The sequence below is a fragment of the Neodothiora populina genome (assembly GCF_041146345.1).
Source record: "Neodothiora populina strain CPC 39397 chromosome Unknown canker_contig_9, whole genome shotgun sequence".
Classification (NCBI taxonomy): Eukaryota; Fungi; Ascomycota; class Dothideomycetes; order Dothideales; family Dothioraceae; genus Neodothiora; species Neodothiora populina.
Genome location: NW_027191407.1, coordinates 493,348 through 508,988, shown reverse-complemented (window position 1 = coordinate 508,988; position 15,641 = coordinate 493,348). Strand labels below are relative to the sequence as shown.

The window sequence follows — 15,641 nt, the reverse complement described above, 5'->3', positions numbered from 1 at the left end:
TCCTTCTCCTTTCCTTGCGGCTAATTTTCAACCCCAAGTGAGGAAAATGGGTACCTACTCTAAGTGCTTCATTCCTTCACTCATCCACCTATTTGTTCATCCACTTATCATGTTTTCGGTCAAAAGAAATACACATTCGTAGTGCAACTTCCCACTTTCTTCACGTGTCTCATTCTTCAATGTTTCGATAACAGTGGAATCGGACACACTATATGCAATGTACGTCCATACTCAACGTTCACGCAACACACAATGTATATGCATACGCAAAACACGCTTCAAGCAGACAGTCAGGTGGTCGTTTACACATACATACAGCAATCACCGCCGCTACCCGCTAATAAGCAAAAATAGCCAAAACTGAGAATGTTAACCATTCAAACAGGAAAAACAACATTCGAAACAAGAAGAGCAAGATTTTTACAGATCTAATCCCTTAGCCTCGCTCCCAGCACCAACAGCACCATTAGAAGCAGCCTCGGCGGCCTTGCCAGAAACAACCCCCGCGGAGCCACCATCACTGCCAGATGACTCGGAAACCTCTTGTCCATCAATCGTGTACTCCCCTTCGACATCTCTTCCGAGCATGAGGTGTTGCACGTTGACTTTGGGTCCTTTGAACCATTTACGCGCTGATACGATCCACCAGATGCAGATTGCGAACATGGGGCCTCCGTAGACGAGGACGGTCCAGCTGTTTGAAATTGATTAGTATTATAGACATCAATGGAAATAAAGGAAAAGGATACACAAAACTCACTTCATTGATGCGGTGTCTAGGTCTGACCCAGTCACGGCCGGCAGACACAAAATAGGCACCATGAGCGCAGTGAAGCACGACGCGACGATACCGATCGGAACAGAGAATTTGCCCAGGTTCCAAGGACCGGGACGGAAGTTGCCTCCCACAAATGCGACTCGGATGAAAACAGGTGTGGTGAAGGCGACGAAAGCGGCAATGGCTCCGATGGAAAACAAAGCGCCTGCGGCCAGAGAGCCACCGAAGATGAGAAGGAGTATGAGGCAACCAATAGTGGTGTTGAACCAGACGGCATTGACCGGTGTTCTGGTCAGTGGATTGACCTTCTTCCAGATATTGGACAAGGGGAAGCAGTCGTCTCTTGCGTAAGCAAATGTGACTCGCGATGCAGCGAGCGTGCATCCTTGTCCCATGGCGAAGCCAGCGATGATGGTCAGCGACAAAACTGCCATGACCATTCTGTAAGGTAGGACTTGTGTCAAGTAGGCCGCGAACGGCTGTCCCAAGTCAGATTCCAACGCTGCGGTGATGTCGACGACCGTATATGCGACTACAAGCTGCAAAAACCAACCGAATAGACCGCCGACTGCTGAGGTGAGAAAGATGGCACGTGGAGCGGCAATGTTGGCGTTGCTGCATTCTTCTGCCAAGTGGAAGGGGCTGTCATATCCTGACATGGTCCAGATGACACCGATGAACGACATGAGTACACTAACGCCTGAAGGGTAGTCCGTGCCGGGGTAGATGGTGCCCCAGACTTCCGAGCTTGATGTGAAGCGAGGTAGATCCTGGTCTGTACGGTTTGTCCCAGCTGGAATAAGAATGATGACTACCACGAGAGCAATCATGTTGAAAGTGCTACCAGCACTGTTGATCCGTGCGAGTGTCCGAGTCGGCAAAGACGCCATGCAGCCGTGGATAAGCATGATCAACACGGTCAAGAGGTAGACATGGTAGTTCTGCGGAACATATGAAGGATTGGAGATGCTGCCAGCAGCTAGAATCATTGACGCCGTTCCGTAGTTGACCGAAGGGGCGCCAGTGATTTGACCGAGCCAATTCGACCAGCCTGTTATCCACGCGGCGAAGGGTCCCCATCCCTTGGGTGCTAGCACTGCGGATGCGTAATACAGACCGCCGGACGTGGGCATACTGCTGCAGAGTTCTGCCATCGACGCCGCTACTGCCTGGATACCGATCATCGCCACGAGCCAACCCCATGTCATGCCTAGATTGCAATATCAGCAATTGCTCTATGATCACGTTGACATTACAAGGATTGGTCTAAGCAGTGGTATGCGTGCAAGCCCAAGCCTTGATAGCGTCTCTCGCAGCCACATTCCCATCGAGTGCAACAGACCACCAGACCACCAGACCCAGTGCAGTCTACCATTCCAACTCGATTGCACAGCAGGAAGACAAGACAAATAGACTCACCTGCAGTACCAGCATATCCCATACCATAGTAAAGCGTACTAGCAAAACTCGGCAACAAGCCCAAGACAGCAAAGGAAACACAAAACGTCGTCCAGAGATTGAACTCTCTCTTGAACTCGGGCTTGTACCCCAGCGCGGCCAGGACTTCTTCATCAGCGTTCCATTCGTGGTCTGGGTTCTCCGGGTCGTAGACCACTTCTCCGGCTTTGAGGACAGACGTCACGGGCTCGTGGGCGACTGATTTCCTGTGGTGGCTCGAGTGCACGGAATGCGCTCGTTCGGCCATGGTTGTGTTTAGTGGTTTTTGTGATGTTCAACACCAAAAGGGTAATTAAAAATATGGAATGATATGATCAAGTTATGTAACAGAACACCTCGTATCGAGTTTCGAGGTAAATGGTAGCAAGATTGGCGAGAATGAGGGGTAGTAGTACTGTAGTTTCAAGAGCAAAGGCTATCGTCGTGTACTATACATGCAAGTATCCTCGTGTCATGTGTAACAAGAATTACATATAGAAGAAGTGAACAGCAAGAGTGAAAGAGAAGCAAAAAGGACCTACCTAGCATGTTATTAAGTATTCCGCCCTGTCATCTTTTCACCTATCTATGGGTGGGCGGGCGTTCTTGTTCTAGAAAAGATACTGTAGATACCACAGACACGGCACAGGGGATGCCAGGCCTAGGTATAGATAACGAAATCTCCAAGAGATAAAAAAAGCCCAGCCAGCCAGACCACACAGCAAAGAGAGATCTCCATTGGATCCTTACAGTAGCACAAGTGAGAACAAGCTTCACACTAGTACGCGAAAGGCATGTCTAGCCAGTAGACATCACCTACTACAGTCCCTTACTACTACAGTACTTTCGGTTCTTTTACTGCTGTTCTTGTACGCGAAAGCAACTACGTAGAATCACGACGATGACGATCAGTCACGCACGGCATGATCCGCCGCCGAGTCGAGAGTACAGTACAGCGCAGCTTTGTGGGCAGTGCATAGTATGGGAGTCGAAAAGATCGCATAGAATTGACTTACCCACCTTACCTGGTGAAAGTCCTCGCATAGGCAGTACCATATAGGTAGCCAAGGATAAGGCAGGGCAGGGCAAGGTACTGTACCTCGAGAGAGCCTAAAACGAGGGTGCGTGTCAAGAGGAAGCGCAACGGAAAAGTGATAAGCAAAAGCCATGGCGCAAGTGCAAGTGCGAGTGCAAGTGTGCAGAAGAGCGAGCTCGCGAGCAACGTCGTCGGTCGGTCCGGATTGACGTTGACTGTGCCTGCCAAGAAGCCACACTAGGTAATTACCTTAGGTATACTGGTTCCCCCCGCCGCCGCCCAGAGATAAGAGAATATCCCACAATCAACCAATCCTCGATACCTTACCAACTGACACACGACGCGAACCGCTGGTTCAAGCTTGCTTGCTTCACTTGCTTCACTTGCTTCACTTGCTTCACTTGCTTGTGCCACACATGGCGGCCTGCTGCTTTTATTATCTTGGCGGCATTGCGGTGGGGGTGCTGCACTAGGCCTCTTGTAGCAGGTTCATGCGAGGCGTGGGACGCGTTTGTTTGAGATTATTGTGCTGTTGCTGCCGAGCCCATAGGAATGGGATGGCTCTTATCAGGCTGTACCTTAATCACCTTACTTCACTGTATCTTAGCATGCCTAGTCGAAAACATGTAAGATCTGGCGACTGGTAGGCGAAGAGAAATTGCAAGGTGCAAGTACTATACAATAGTCCAGACCGAGGCGGTCCTTCTGGGCGTGTTATGCCAGCCAGTGCTGGACACTAGGCTTCTTCGCAGAGTGCGGTAATGGTGTTGATTAAGGTATGTGCCAAGGTAGCTGTCGGAACTACAAGTATCTTAAGCTGTCTACCGTGATACGCTCTGCCATTGTGAAAAGATGGGCCTGGTGGAATAAGCGTCGTTCATCCCTTTAGTTGAGCTTCTAACTAATAACGACAACCTACATTCGGCAGCCCGGTCGCCTTACAGAATGTGGTATGGTCCAACCTACAGATGGATCCTGAACATTCTGATGATTGGTCGATATCCCAGTCGGTTTTGTATGCCTGAGACGCAGTAGGTTAATCTGGTATCCGCTGAAGCGTTAACAAGCGGTAGGGCGACCCTGGCGTGGGGTTTCTCAAACAACGACCTTGATGTCTTGAGTCACGATCGCTTGTCTCTCGATCAAGGTATTGCCTATGCACATGTTACGAGGTGCATGGTAAATTGCTTTGTTTGATTGAAGATGGCGAATGCTCGCACAATATCATAGCCTTAAGTGGGGATCTGTGAGTGATTGAGAGTGGATTATAGCAATTACGATGTGATAGAAGAAAATACGAAAAGTGTCAACTACAAAGTCTGACATGTCCTGCCCATCAGCCCCGTCGCCGACATTTCCAGCTGAGAGGACTCCTGACACCAAAGAAAAACGCCCCTATACGGTCATGTACGAATAGAGAAAGATGACCAGCCAGGGTCCGTCGAGTATACCGAGACTAAAGCAGAAAAAGCGTTGACACATCATGCCTTTGGAGCAGATATTCACAACTGCCACTCGTCACGATCAGAGTGAGCACTAATCAACTTGACATGCTCTACTCTCTCCCCACTTCGGCTCCGAAGCAAGAACCCCACCAGCACACTCAAGACAATTCTCGACTCCATATACATATCCGCATGTCTGCTCCACAGGGACGGCGCGATGCTGTAGTCCATCAAAAGTCTTCCTGAGTTGCATGCGAGGAGAGCTCGTTGACCTTTCGCGAGGATGTGTGTCTCGAGGTCGCGAATCTGGAGTGACCGGCATCAGCATAGTCATCATCGTCGTGGTCGTGCGACAGCTCTTGTGCTTTGCGGCTGCCCATGCCGTTTCCTGCAGTCTTGTAGATCTTGCGGTCCTTGCTATCATCTTCGACCTGGTCATCTCTGTCGCCCCAGCTCCAGCTCGGAGCCTGGTCTCTCCTTCCACCCATGCCGTTGCCGTATGTCTTGTAGATCTTGGCTTCCTTGGCTAGTGGCTCGTCTCCTCCGATCATCCAAGAGCGGCTGGAGTCCTTGCGGCCGCCCATGCCATCACCAGCAGTCTTGTAGATCTTGCCGACCTTCTCCGGAGTCTCGTCGATGCGCCAGTGGGACTTGTCATTCTCAAGTCTGGAGTTGGACTTTGTGTTACGACCAGTCTGGCGGTTGTCATTCTCGTCGTTTTCACCCTCATCAGCGTCGGTCGAGGTGTAGTGAATGCTGAGATCAGCAGCGCGACGGACGTTGCTGGTGTTGTTGTTGACCCCTAATGGTCGTTTCTCTTCGGCAGTCAAGACACCACGTTCGGTCTTGAGATGGGTGGCCAGAGCATCGGGACGGGTTTCTCTGAGCTGGCGCTGTACGGTTGGAGAAGGCGCGTCATTCATGTCAAAGTGAGGGTTAGCATCAGGACGAGGTGCGTGAACAACTGGGCGTGTCGCAGGGGTAGGCGGAGCGTCCTGGCGAACAATCGTGTCAGTAATCAAACCTCTGAATAAACAGAACTAATCTCATTCTTACGTCGTCGATGCCATATCCAAAGTGGCGCTCCATGGCGGGCTGAGACTTTGGATTGAACTTGGGGACAGTGTTCATATCTTCAAGATCCCACGTGCTCTGGTGCTTCTTCGCGTGTGCCGAGGGAGGCCTGTTGGGGTCTATGGGCGCAGCATCTTCGCCGTTTCCGAGCTCAAAGTGGTCAAACTTGGCGGGGTTGGATCTGCGACTCTCGGGAGATAGGGGCTGATCATGGGGGGCGTTCTCGTCAAAAAGTCTGTTCTGGCCGAAGTTCTTGCTAGAACCAACCTTGGGCTTTGCGCCTTCGACCTTGTCAGGTGGTGGACCGTTGGGGAAGATCTCTGCCCACTGGCGGGGAGCGGGCTTGGCCGAAGTGCGAGTAGGGACGGAAGAATCGCTGTTGCCGCTGCTGGGGCGTTCCGAATCATCTCCAGTGGCGAAGAGACGAGTGTGGAAGTCCTGGCCGTCTCTGCTCTTGGATGACATGGGCCTGCTGGTGATGGTAACTTCGTCTGCCTTGGATGAGGGTCTGGCGGCTGCCTGGGAGGCGCCACCGCTCTTGGACGAAGAGACACTGTCCTTGACGAGTTTCGCCATGGTGCTGCCGTCTCTGATGGGCCAGTTACGCCCTGTCCTGCCGATAGCATCAACCTGTCTCAGCATAGTACCTTGGTCCCAGTAAAGGCGGATCTGGTCAATCTTGCCCGCAGCGTCCAGTTGAACGATGTGAACCTGTTCGAAAGTCAGCGATTTCTTCTTCTCCGGTTCTGGACCAGACCTATCAGCGAACGGACCATTGGGATAGTCACGACCGAGTCGACGAGGAAGTTGTCATCCATCGAAGGAAGGAGAGCCCCTCCTCCCCTAACGAATTCATAGACCGTCGCCGTCTCGACGACAATGGCAGAGTTGGAAACAATAGTACTAAGGATCGTCTCGCTCTTCTTCTTGACGAGCTTCTCTTGAGCCTGTATATGTTTCATGATGGCTGCGGGCTCATGGATGGAAACCGTGGTTGTGATGTAGTGAAGCGTTGCATCCGGAGCCAGGGCCGCGGCGCTCGGCGAGCTGAGAAAGGATGTGTAGACTCCTGCCATTGCAATGATGATCTTGCTGTGTTATCCTCCACTCTACAAGGGGCGTCTGATTGTGCGGGTGGATCTGGAATCAAGAAAGATGAAGGATGCGATCCCGTTTGTTTTTGTGTGCGTCACGCTGAAAACGGACTTTGTGGATAACTCGGTAAGTAGTCTCGAGTTCCGGATGATACAGTCTTCGGAAAGAAAACCAAGTGAACGTATATAAATGTCGCTGGGCGTGTGGCGAGGGATAGTAAGTCTTGTGCAAGGGAGGAACTCAGCGAGGAAGGGGCCTCTTGTCTTGTTTTGTTTGTGACGTTTCAGGAAACTTGACAACAACAGTCCCGCCCGCACCTGCACTTTGGAGTTTGCACAAGGCTCTGTTTGCCCTAAGCAAATTCAGGGTCTTGCACTTTGCACTTTGCACTGAAGCTTTGCTGCTCACCCGGCAGGTGCAGCTTCCACAGGGCAGTTTACAGCTCTTGCCCCGCCAAACCTTTGCGCTCGGGTCTACCCGCACCCGTACCGAGCGGTTTCACATCGGTCCCCGGCCTTTCGTTCCTGCCGAGCATAAAGGGTATCACCTTATCTTACTGCTTCACACCCACCTCTTCTAACGACCTATAGTGTCTGGCAATAATCTCCCCCCACCTACCGTATTCTGCCATCAAGGTTCGATCATGGATTCACTGTGGCCAGAATCCACCTAGCGGATTGGTGGCTGTAGCCTAGCAACATATCTCCCTGAGGAATTGTAAGCAAGTGCTCATGCCTGAAGGGTCGCAAACTATCACTTGGTCTCCACAGTCGTTAGAGGACGCCGGTAGTAGTGATTGTATGTCTCGCAACGAACATGCAACGAACATGTAACGCATCAACTGGCATGACCAATCATCGAGGCTCTATCCTAGGCTCTATCCTAGGCTAAGGTACCGAAGGAACGATTGACGCCGCTCATGCCTGGGAGCTGCCTACAGTTCCTAGTTCCTCTCCAGTCTTTAGAGGCCGCCGGTAGCATAGCTCGCAACGAACATGCAACGCATCAATTGGTATGGCCGATTATGGAGGCCCTATCCTGGGATATTCAAGGAAAAATTGACGATGAAGAGGGGTAGAGTGAATTGATGAGCACCGCATTTGGACCTATCAGGTTGCATACCTATAGTCTGCCGTCGACTTAAGAACAAGTGGAGCTCCATACTTCTGTTTTTCGTCTTGCTCTTCACTCGTTTGCTGTTGTTCTGCTCCTCCAATTTCCCAGACATGGATGCTTCTCACGTACTCAATGCTCAGCGGCCACCTCCTCCACCATGGGTGTTACCTTGCTTGCAGGTCCTGCTTGGCACTAGCGTAGTGTATCGCAAACCTCTACTAAGTGTGGTTGCTCTCTCGTATAGTTCTTATTGCCTTGTTCATTTCATACGCAGACCTCCAGCCGGAGACTACATGCTCATCTACAACTTTGGTACCCAACTTCTGATTCAAGCTGCACGCCTGATCAACGGCCTCTTACTTGTGAAAGCCGAAGAGTTCACTCGAATCCCCAAGGATCCTGTCAAGCCTGCGTCAGAGAAAGATCTTGCCGGCATCGACAAAGTTGTTGTTGCCCAAGTATCTTCGTCATGGGCTCGCTTCATGGACGCCTTGGAGATTGGATTGCTTGCAGTCCGTGGTGTTGGATGGTAAGTGTTCAGTAGTCCATATATGATTCTGTTGCCTGTCCGCAGCGAGCATCAGTGCTGAGACTGTGTTGTAATCAGGAACTACCAAGCAAAGAAGATACCTGGAGGGAAGCCAGCAGACTACCCACGTTTCAGATTCGTAGTCGAAAATCTATGCGGTGCAATCTGGCGGACCATCGCCATTGATCTCACCATGTCATATATCCGCACCACGCCCATGAGCGATCCCTCTCCAATCGGTCGACTAGGTATCACGGCAGCTCCAGTCCATCTTCGACTCTTCCGCGGTGTTTTGATCTTCTACGGTAGCCGCCTGGCCATGGACTTGATATACAGCATTGCAGCGAGCGTGTTCGTCGGGATAGGTCTGTACAACCCATCCGACTACCCACCTCTGATGGGTAAGAAGAGAGACGCATACACGGTCCGAAGATTCTGGTCGTAAGTCTTCTTGTTCTTCTTGTTCTTCTCCTTCATCCTGACGATCGTCTGTCCGTCTATTCATCTCTAACCACCGGATCCTACAGCCACACCTGGCACCAGATGCTGCGCCCCATAGCCGAGCCCCCCACAAACTACATCGTGCACAACATCCTCCACATCAAAAAAGGCAGCTACATATCCAACTACTCCAAAGTCTTCAGCGCCTTCTTCGTCGCCTACGTGGTGCACGCATACGCCACCCACATGGCGGGCGGCGACCAGCTAGCCGACTGGAACTTCTTCATGTCGCAAGCCGTCGCCATCTGGGTCGAAGAGACGATTGTCAAGATCGTCAAGGGCGCGACGGGCTTTGGTGCCACAAAGCAACAGCAGCAGGTCGGGTATTGGATCGGATATCTCTGGACGATCGCCTTCGTGAGCGTCAGTGGCACGTTTTGGTTCGAGGGCTATGCGAACTCGGGCGCGTATATGCTGCCGCCTTTCTTTGGGGTCAGTCTTGTCGAGACGGCGCTTGCGAAGTTGGGTATCTGAGAGTTTGCGTTGCAGCCTTTTGTGGAAACAAGCCTTGTTGGACCACTGATGGGGGCTCGTATGAGACTCCGTGACTTGATAAGAGGAAATAGGAGGAGAGGACGATCGATGGATCGGGCATAATGACAAGTGGAAAATTGGAGAGATGGTAATGAGGCTGATGGCGAGGAGCGTACTCTTCAACAGTATACAGTGGATCCCCCTTTTCCTTTCTTTTCTTTCCGTGAGAAATGGTGGTTCACAGATATTGATAACCAAGTACATTCATGATCAATGTATCCAAGTATTCAAGTAATCCCATCATCACTTCCTTTTGTGGACCCATCGAGTCATCGAGTCTGACCAAGTAGGTATGCAAAACCGTAGTGCAAATCCGTCCGTCCCTACCCAAAAATGATCGAACCGAGCATGTGCGTCGAGAGATGCTACGAGTACAATGGCCGAAGTATATTAGTAAACAAACAGGCCGAAGGAGACACGCACACACCACGAGAGAGGGAAACAGAGACAGAGACAGAAATGAAGACTTCGAACCGACTACATGTTTATATACAAAACTTCTTCTTCTTCTTCTTCTTCTTCTTCTTCTTCTTCCTTCCCACTCCCCTAAACCCCAGCTCCACCCTCTTGTTCATGGTTCTTCTCTCCTGGCTAACTAGCTATATGCCTTGTCTTTATCCTGGTCCCTATCGACTGGGGTTCCAACCACTCATACATCCATCCTTGTCCCCTTTTCCTACCCTGGTCTCACCGATCCTGTGGAGACTGTGTAGAAGTCATGTACTCCACGGAAACTTGAACGTCGACTACAAGCTCTAGCGACCAAAAAGACGACGAGAAAGGGGTATATTCTCGACCATGCCTATAGGCAGCATCGTTCGTTTAGCCAGCCCTTGTTGTCCTCGACGGCCGAAAAAGAAAAACTTTCTAGAATCCAAAGGGGTTGGCAGCAGTGGCATTGGCCAGATTAGCCCTCCTGCCCGTGGGCTGAGCAGAGAGCTTGTTAGCAGCAGGCTGGACACCGAAGCGAATCGGCGGTGCGGGACCAGTCTTCTGTGGTACAAGAGGCTGCATAGGCTGAGAGCCGAAGCCCGTCTGCTGGGGTTGCTGGAAACCGGTGGGCTGGGGAGCCAGGCTGCCGAATTGGTTGGTGGTGTTCTGGCCGAACCCGGTGGGCTGTGTTTGTTGAAACCCGAGCGGAAGTGGGGGTAGCGGAGGCACTCCGGGCATGTTCTGCTGTTGACCGAAGCCGTTCATGCCTGTGACGTGCTGACCGAATGCACTCTGAGGCACAAATCCAGTCCGCTGTGGCTGCAGGGCAGAGATGCCAGTCTGTTGCGGCTGCATACCAAAGCCCGTCTGCTGTGGCTGCATGGGCTGGAAGCCGGTTTGCTGAGGAGCGAACGAAGCCCGTGGGTTGGGGTCTGCAAAGGGTGACTCAGTCATGGAGCCGTTCTGGATTGCTTGCTGATAGCCTGGCTGCTGGAAGCCTGTGGGCTGTGACATCATGAAGCCAGGCTGTTGCTGTTGCTGTTGCGGCTGGAAGCCAGTCTGCTGTGGCATCATGCCGTTCTGTTGTTGAGAGTAACCGGTCATTTGCGGCATCATTGCTTGCTGCTGTTGCTGTTGCTGGTTGAACTGCTGCTGCAGACGGATGTCATTCAGGCTCTGTCCGGATGGTGCTTGATAGCCTGTCATTTGTGGCTGCAATGGTGGAGGGGCGAAACCGGACGCTTGCTGCTGCTGGAATCCAGGCGCAGACGCTGCACGAGCGGGCGGTGGAGCGATCAACGAATTGCCCGTCTGCATGGGAGGCATTGGTCGTTGACGCGATGCTCCGGTCAGTTGTTGCTGGAGGGGAGTGGCTTGCGCGAGCTTATCGAAGAAAGCGGGATCGGCTCCAGGAGGAGCTTGAGGCGGCTGTGGTGCTTGCGCTGCGGGCTGGGGAGCCGCCTGAGGCGCTGGCGCAGGTTGGAGCGCAGGACTGAGAAGAGACAACTCAGACATGCCAGGAGTGAGCTTAGGCGGCTCTGGCTTCGGCGGCTCAGGGGTAGGTGCAGGAGCGGCGGCTGGAGCCGGAGGTGCTGGTGGAGCTGCAGAGACTGGTGATTTCGATGGCTTCACGTTCCAAGCATCATCGTCGAAGCCTGACACGGTGGGTTCTCTGGCAGGTGCTGAGGTCAAAGGAGTGGCGGTGGCATCTGCAGGAACAGATTTCGAGGGCGATCCCTCGGTCGCTTGTTTGAAGGCATCAGGGTCAACCACATCGTTGGTCTGCACAGCAGGAGCGGGTCTGCCTTTCCTTGTGTTGTTGCGAAGAGCCCCACCAGGACCAGAGAACAAACCGCCCTCTCCGTTTGTCTCACCGCTAGCCTCGACAGTCTTGTTCCTCTGGAATTTGTTGTCGAGGTACTTCATGACACGCAGAATATCACCTTCCTTTAAGCCAAGCGTGCGCAGCAACTGAGCATCCACGTCGGGGAGCACCTCCTCGCCCATCTGGTCGCGAGAAAAGGCATGGGCGTATCGTTCACAAATCTGCGGGTTACAGCCTGCTGCCAGGAAAAAGTCGAACCAGTCATATCCAGGAGGCTGCTCAATCTTAGCACCAGCCTGAGCGTCGGAGCGCTGGGACTTTTCCTTCTTGCTGGTCGTGCTTCTTCGCTTGATGTCGGACAGAGGCTTGTCGTCGTCGAGTGAGACTCCGGTCGCCCTCTCGACATACTCGAGATCTTCGATTGCCATCTTCTGCACAGGAACGGCGATCTTGACTCCATTCTGCTTGTGCAGATGAATCTTGCCGTCCTTGAGGCCGATGAACTCTGCTTCGACCTTGAATGAGCCCGATCGGTCGGTCCACGTGCGGACTCTTGCCGCATTGGGTTCTAAAGAAAAGAGGTGTAAGTAAGCGTGTGACACGAATCAGAAAATAAAGATAAAAAAACCCACTCGGCTTGTCACTCTTGTCCTTGGAATCACGTTTGCCTCTCTGCTCAGAGCGACTGTTATTATCTCTTGCCAAACTACTGCGCCTCTCTGGCAAAGGAATCCCTGGGCCTACCTCTGATGCTTTGGAGTCGGTCTTGCTGGATCTCACAGCCTCCTTGGCAAGTCTCTGCTCCTCCAGCCGGTTCTGTTCCACGGTCGATCTGGCACTGTTCAGGCCGGCACTGCTGGCGGGCAGAGGCACGCTTCCCGTGACTTCGACATAACTGCTGGGCACGACGCCCTCCTTGCCGTTCTTGAGGCGGCGCACCATCCACCACTCGTCGCTCTTGGTGTCGTCGAGAATAAAGACTTCGTCGTCGACGGCGACGGTGACCTCGTCGTCGCCCTGTGCCATGAACTCGTACAGCATCTTGCCCGTCTTCTGGCCGCTCGACCCGGTGCCGTTGGCGCCAGCAGCGAGGACCTCACGCAGACCTTCGGCGCGATACGACCCGGCGATCTCGCCCAGGGCAGCGACAATCTCGTGCGCCGTGTCCTTTGCTCCAGCATGTAAATCAACGCTCTTGCTCGGTCTCACCAGCTCGACAAAGACGTGCTTGCCCTCGATCGAGTAGTGGGTGAGCTTCTCCGCAGTCCATTCCTGCGAGGGTCCGTCTCTGGCCTTGGCGGGGGCGATCATGATGATGCCTCTCGCGATGTTGATGCCGAGCGTGGTGGGCATCTTCTTGTTCTTGCCCATGTGAGAAACCATCTCGGAGATGTTGTACATGTGGAAGCCGCCGGGGTTCCGTAATGCCTGGTCGTCGTCTTCGAAGGCCACGGCACGATTGTATGGCGGCGAGGCGACCACGCCGGCTGGCTCAGATACGCGAGAAGGAGCAGGAGCAGGAGCAGGAGCAGGAGCGTAGGAGCTTGATCGAGCCGGAGGAGGAGCGAACTGTTGCGACTGGGGACGCTGAGGTAGGCTGGGGGTTGGCGGCTCGTCTTCTTCTTCTGGAGTGTATTGTGGCCTGGTCGGTAGCGGCGGAGAGGGCAGACTGCGCTCGATTGCCGACGGGTTCGCTGTGGCCGAAGACTGACCCGTCCGTTGTGCGATGATGCCAGCGAGGGCGGCGGCAGGGTTGGCTCTGGGGCTCTCGGGGGGAGTGTCGTTGGCCCATTCCTCGTCTGGCTCTGGCGAGGCTGCTGTTGTCTGTGGCCGAGTGGGCATCTCCGGTGCAGCAGCATGAGCATGTTGGCTGTGGGCGGCGGCTGACTGCTGCTCGATGTAGATGGCAGGCGCAAAGCCATACTCGCCATTCAGTCCGACCAACGTCCAGTCCGGGTCGGAAATGTCGTATACATCGATCTGAGCCTCTTCGGGGAACGACAGCTCCTCGTCCGTTTGCTTCGTGTAGTCGTATAATGCCTTGGCGCGATAGAGCGGATGGGCCTGTGTTGCTGTGTCAGTACTGTCGGTGCATTATGATGATCGGGATATGTCATTTGTTGAAGAAGATGATGACGACGACGACGACGACGACGACGACGACGACGACGGGGATGATGTTGACGACAATGATGGCGATGGTAATGAGGATGACCACGATGGAAATGACGATGATAATGATGAGAAACAACAGAGATGATGGAAGCAGCAGCTATAGCTGTACACATGCAGACCTACCTCCTCAATGTAATTAGACGGTATCAACCCCTCGGGCTCGTCCTCCTCGTCGCTGGCGGCCTTCTTCTTTGCCTTCCACCAGTCGTCCTCGGTGCTCTTCTCGAGCACGAAGAGCACATCTCCCTCCTTGATGTCGAGTTCTCCATCGCCCTGCGGCGTGTAGTCGTAGACGGCCTTGTAGATGCCGAGGAAGGCCATGGCAGCGATTGCAACCCGAGCACTGCCGGAGTCAGGACTGAATGATTGTCCTCGAGAGACTGCTCAGACGGTTGGGTATTTAGGAGGCCGCTTGGGTGGTTGTAGACGATAAGCCACGAAGTCGCCCACGCCGCGCGCTGAATGCCAAAGCGGGCCCGATGGAATAGAAAGAGAGAAGACGTAGGCTAGGTGATCAATAGAGAGACGCGTGGTTGACAATCGTGGAGAGCTTGATCTGACCGAGAGCAGTCTTGAATTCAAGCAGGACAGATGAGAAATATGTTGGGCGACGGTGGATACGCCTGGTTATCATGAGATTATTGCCTTTGAATTGGGCACAGAGGAGCGTATCTGATTCAGTATACAGACTGTACAACAGACTTGGCTGGGGTTTGGAGAATCGCCCTGAGACTGAGACTGAGACTGAGACACACGCTCGACTGCTTCTACAGATTGGCTACACCACTAACTAGGTACGCTCTACTCTGCCACAGTCTACTGCCACTAAATTGCCCTGCTGTTGTACTCGTACCCGTCCTCCGTCATACATTGCTTCGACGGTTATCCGTGCCTTGCCCTGTGCGTCCCTCTGCCTTGACAATATCTCGATCCGTCAATTCGAGGTTCGCAACGGAGGTTAATCAGGTAGCCATTTGATCACTACGGGTCGAGCGGTGTCGGCCCGCCAACTCAGTCTGCACCGCCGTCTTTCTGCCCTGCTGTAAATTCCCTTGCTATTTTTGCTGTGTTACCTTTTTGATGGTAATGTTCATTTTATGCCTCTTAGCATCACGTGCCAATGAAGCCAGTTTGATTAAAGTGAAAGATGAACGAGACGGCAGCTGAACGCCATAATTATGTGCTGCCAGGAATGGACTACTGCACCTGCCTTGGCTGGCTTCAGAAGGAATTGTCTGCCGAGTCCGACCTCAGTCTCTGTTTCGTCTTCTCTATGCCTCACTCGGTCCTTCGATTTCTGCCCAATACTGTCGAGTCTGGTCCTGCCACACCTCGACAACACTCAGTGAATCTCTAGTACGATGTAGAGCCTTCAAATATGCTAGGGACCATCACAGCTGCTATTCAGCATACTTTTGGCGACTCGATGCAGCTGGAATTGGATGACCGATCAAATTGACAAGATTGCATCCTCATGACGAGCACACGAAGAAACCATGATGAACTGCCTCTCCAGCTTCGCAGGTCCATTGCTCGATGATGAAACCCAGGATGCAAGTTCAGCCCTGACATAGCCCGTCGTCACCGTCGCATACCCCTCCGTCATCACGGCCAAGGAAAGGCATTTTGGACTTCGAAAGACCCAACCCATCTCAAGGCGATTT

At 52.9% G+C, this 15,641-nt stretch overlaps 4 protein-coding genes across 7 annotated transcripts; 1 reads left to right on the top strand and 3 right to left on the bottom strand.

Moving 5' to 3' along the window:
- Nucleotides 1-420: 420 nt before the first annotated feature.
- On the bottom strand, nt 421-2,483 carry AAFC00_007321 (uncharacterized protein; the record flags this gene model as incomplete). The annotated part of the gene is made up of 3 exons (XM_069347408.1): nt 421-694; nt 761-1,988; nt 2,198-2,483. The coding sequence occupies 3 exons, from the start codon at nt 2,481-2,483 to the stop codon at nt 421-423; spliced, it is 1,788 nt and encodes a 595-aa protein (XP_069202012.1).
- Nucleotides 2,484-4,926: 2,443 nt separating this feature from the next.
- AAFC00_007320 (uncharacterized protein) lies at nt 4,927-6,846 on the bottom strand (the record flags this gene model as incomplete). 2 transcript variants are annotated; one of them, XM_069347406.1, is made up of 4 exons in its annotated part: nt 4,927-5,691; nt 5,753-5,974; nt 6,038-6,481; nt 6,544-6,846. In XM_069347406.1, 4 exons carry the CDS (start codon nt 6,844-6,846, stop codon nt 4,927-4,929), a joined length of 1,734 nt encoding a protein of 577 aa, XP_069202010.1. The 2 variants fall into 2 exon arrangements, with proteins under 2 accessions (XP_069202010.1, XP_069202011.1); XM_069347407.1 differs by having other exon boundaries at nt 5,753-6,481.
- A 1,245-nt stretch (nt 6,847-8,091) lies between these two features.
- Nucleotides 8,092-9,485, top strand: AAFC00_007319 (uncharacterized protein; the record flags this gene model as incomplete). Of its 2 annotated transcripts, none has more annotated exons than XM_069347405.1 (3): nt 8,092-8,510; nt 8,589-8,951; nt 9,038-9,485. In XM_069347405.1, the coding sequence occupies 3 exons, from the start codon at nt 8,092-8,094 to the stop codon at nt 9,483-9,485; spliced, it is 1,230 nt and encodes a 409-aa protein (XP_069202009.1). The 2 variants fall into 2 exon arrangements, with proteins under 2 accessions (XP_069202009.1, XP_069202008.1); XM_069347404.1 differs by having other exon boundaries at nt 8,275-8,510.
- A 927-nt stretch (nt 9,486-10,412) lies between these two features.
- On the bottom strand, nt 10,413-14,298 carry AAFC00_007318 (uncharacterized protein; the record flags this gene model as incomplete). Of its 2 annotated transcripts, XM_069347402.1 has the most annotated exons (4): nt 10,413-12,370; nt 12,435-12,474; nt 12,547-13,866; nt 14,101-14,298. In XM_069347402.1, 4 exons carry the CDS (start codon nt 14,296-14,298, stop codon nt 10,413-10,415), a joined length of 3,516 nt encoding a protein of 1,171 aa, XP_069202006.1. The 2 variants fall into 2 exon arrangements, with proteins under 2 accessions (XP_069202006.1, XP_069202007.1); XM_069347403.1 differs by having other exon boundaries at nt 12,435-13,866.
- Nucleotides 14,299-15,641: the final 1,343 nt, after the last annotated feature.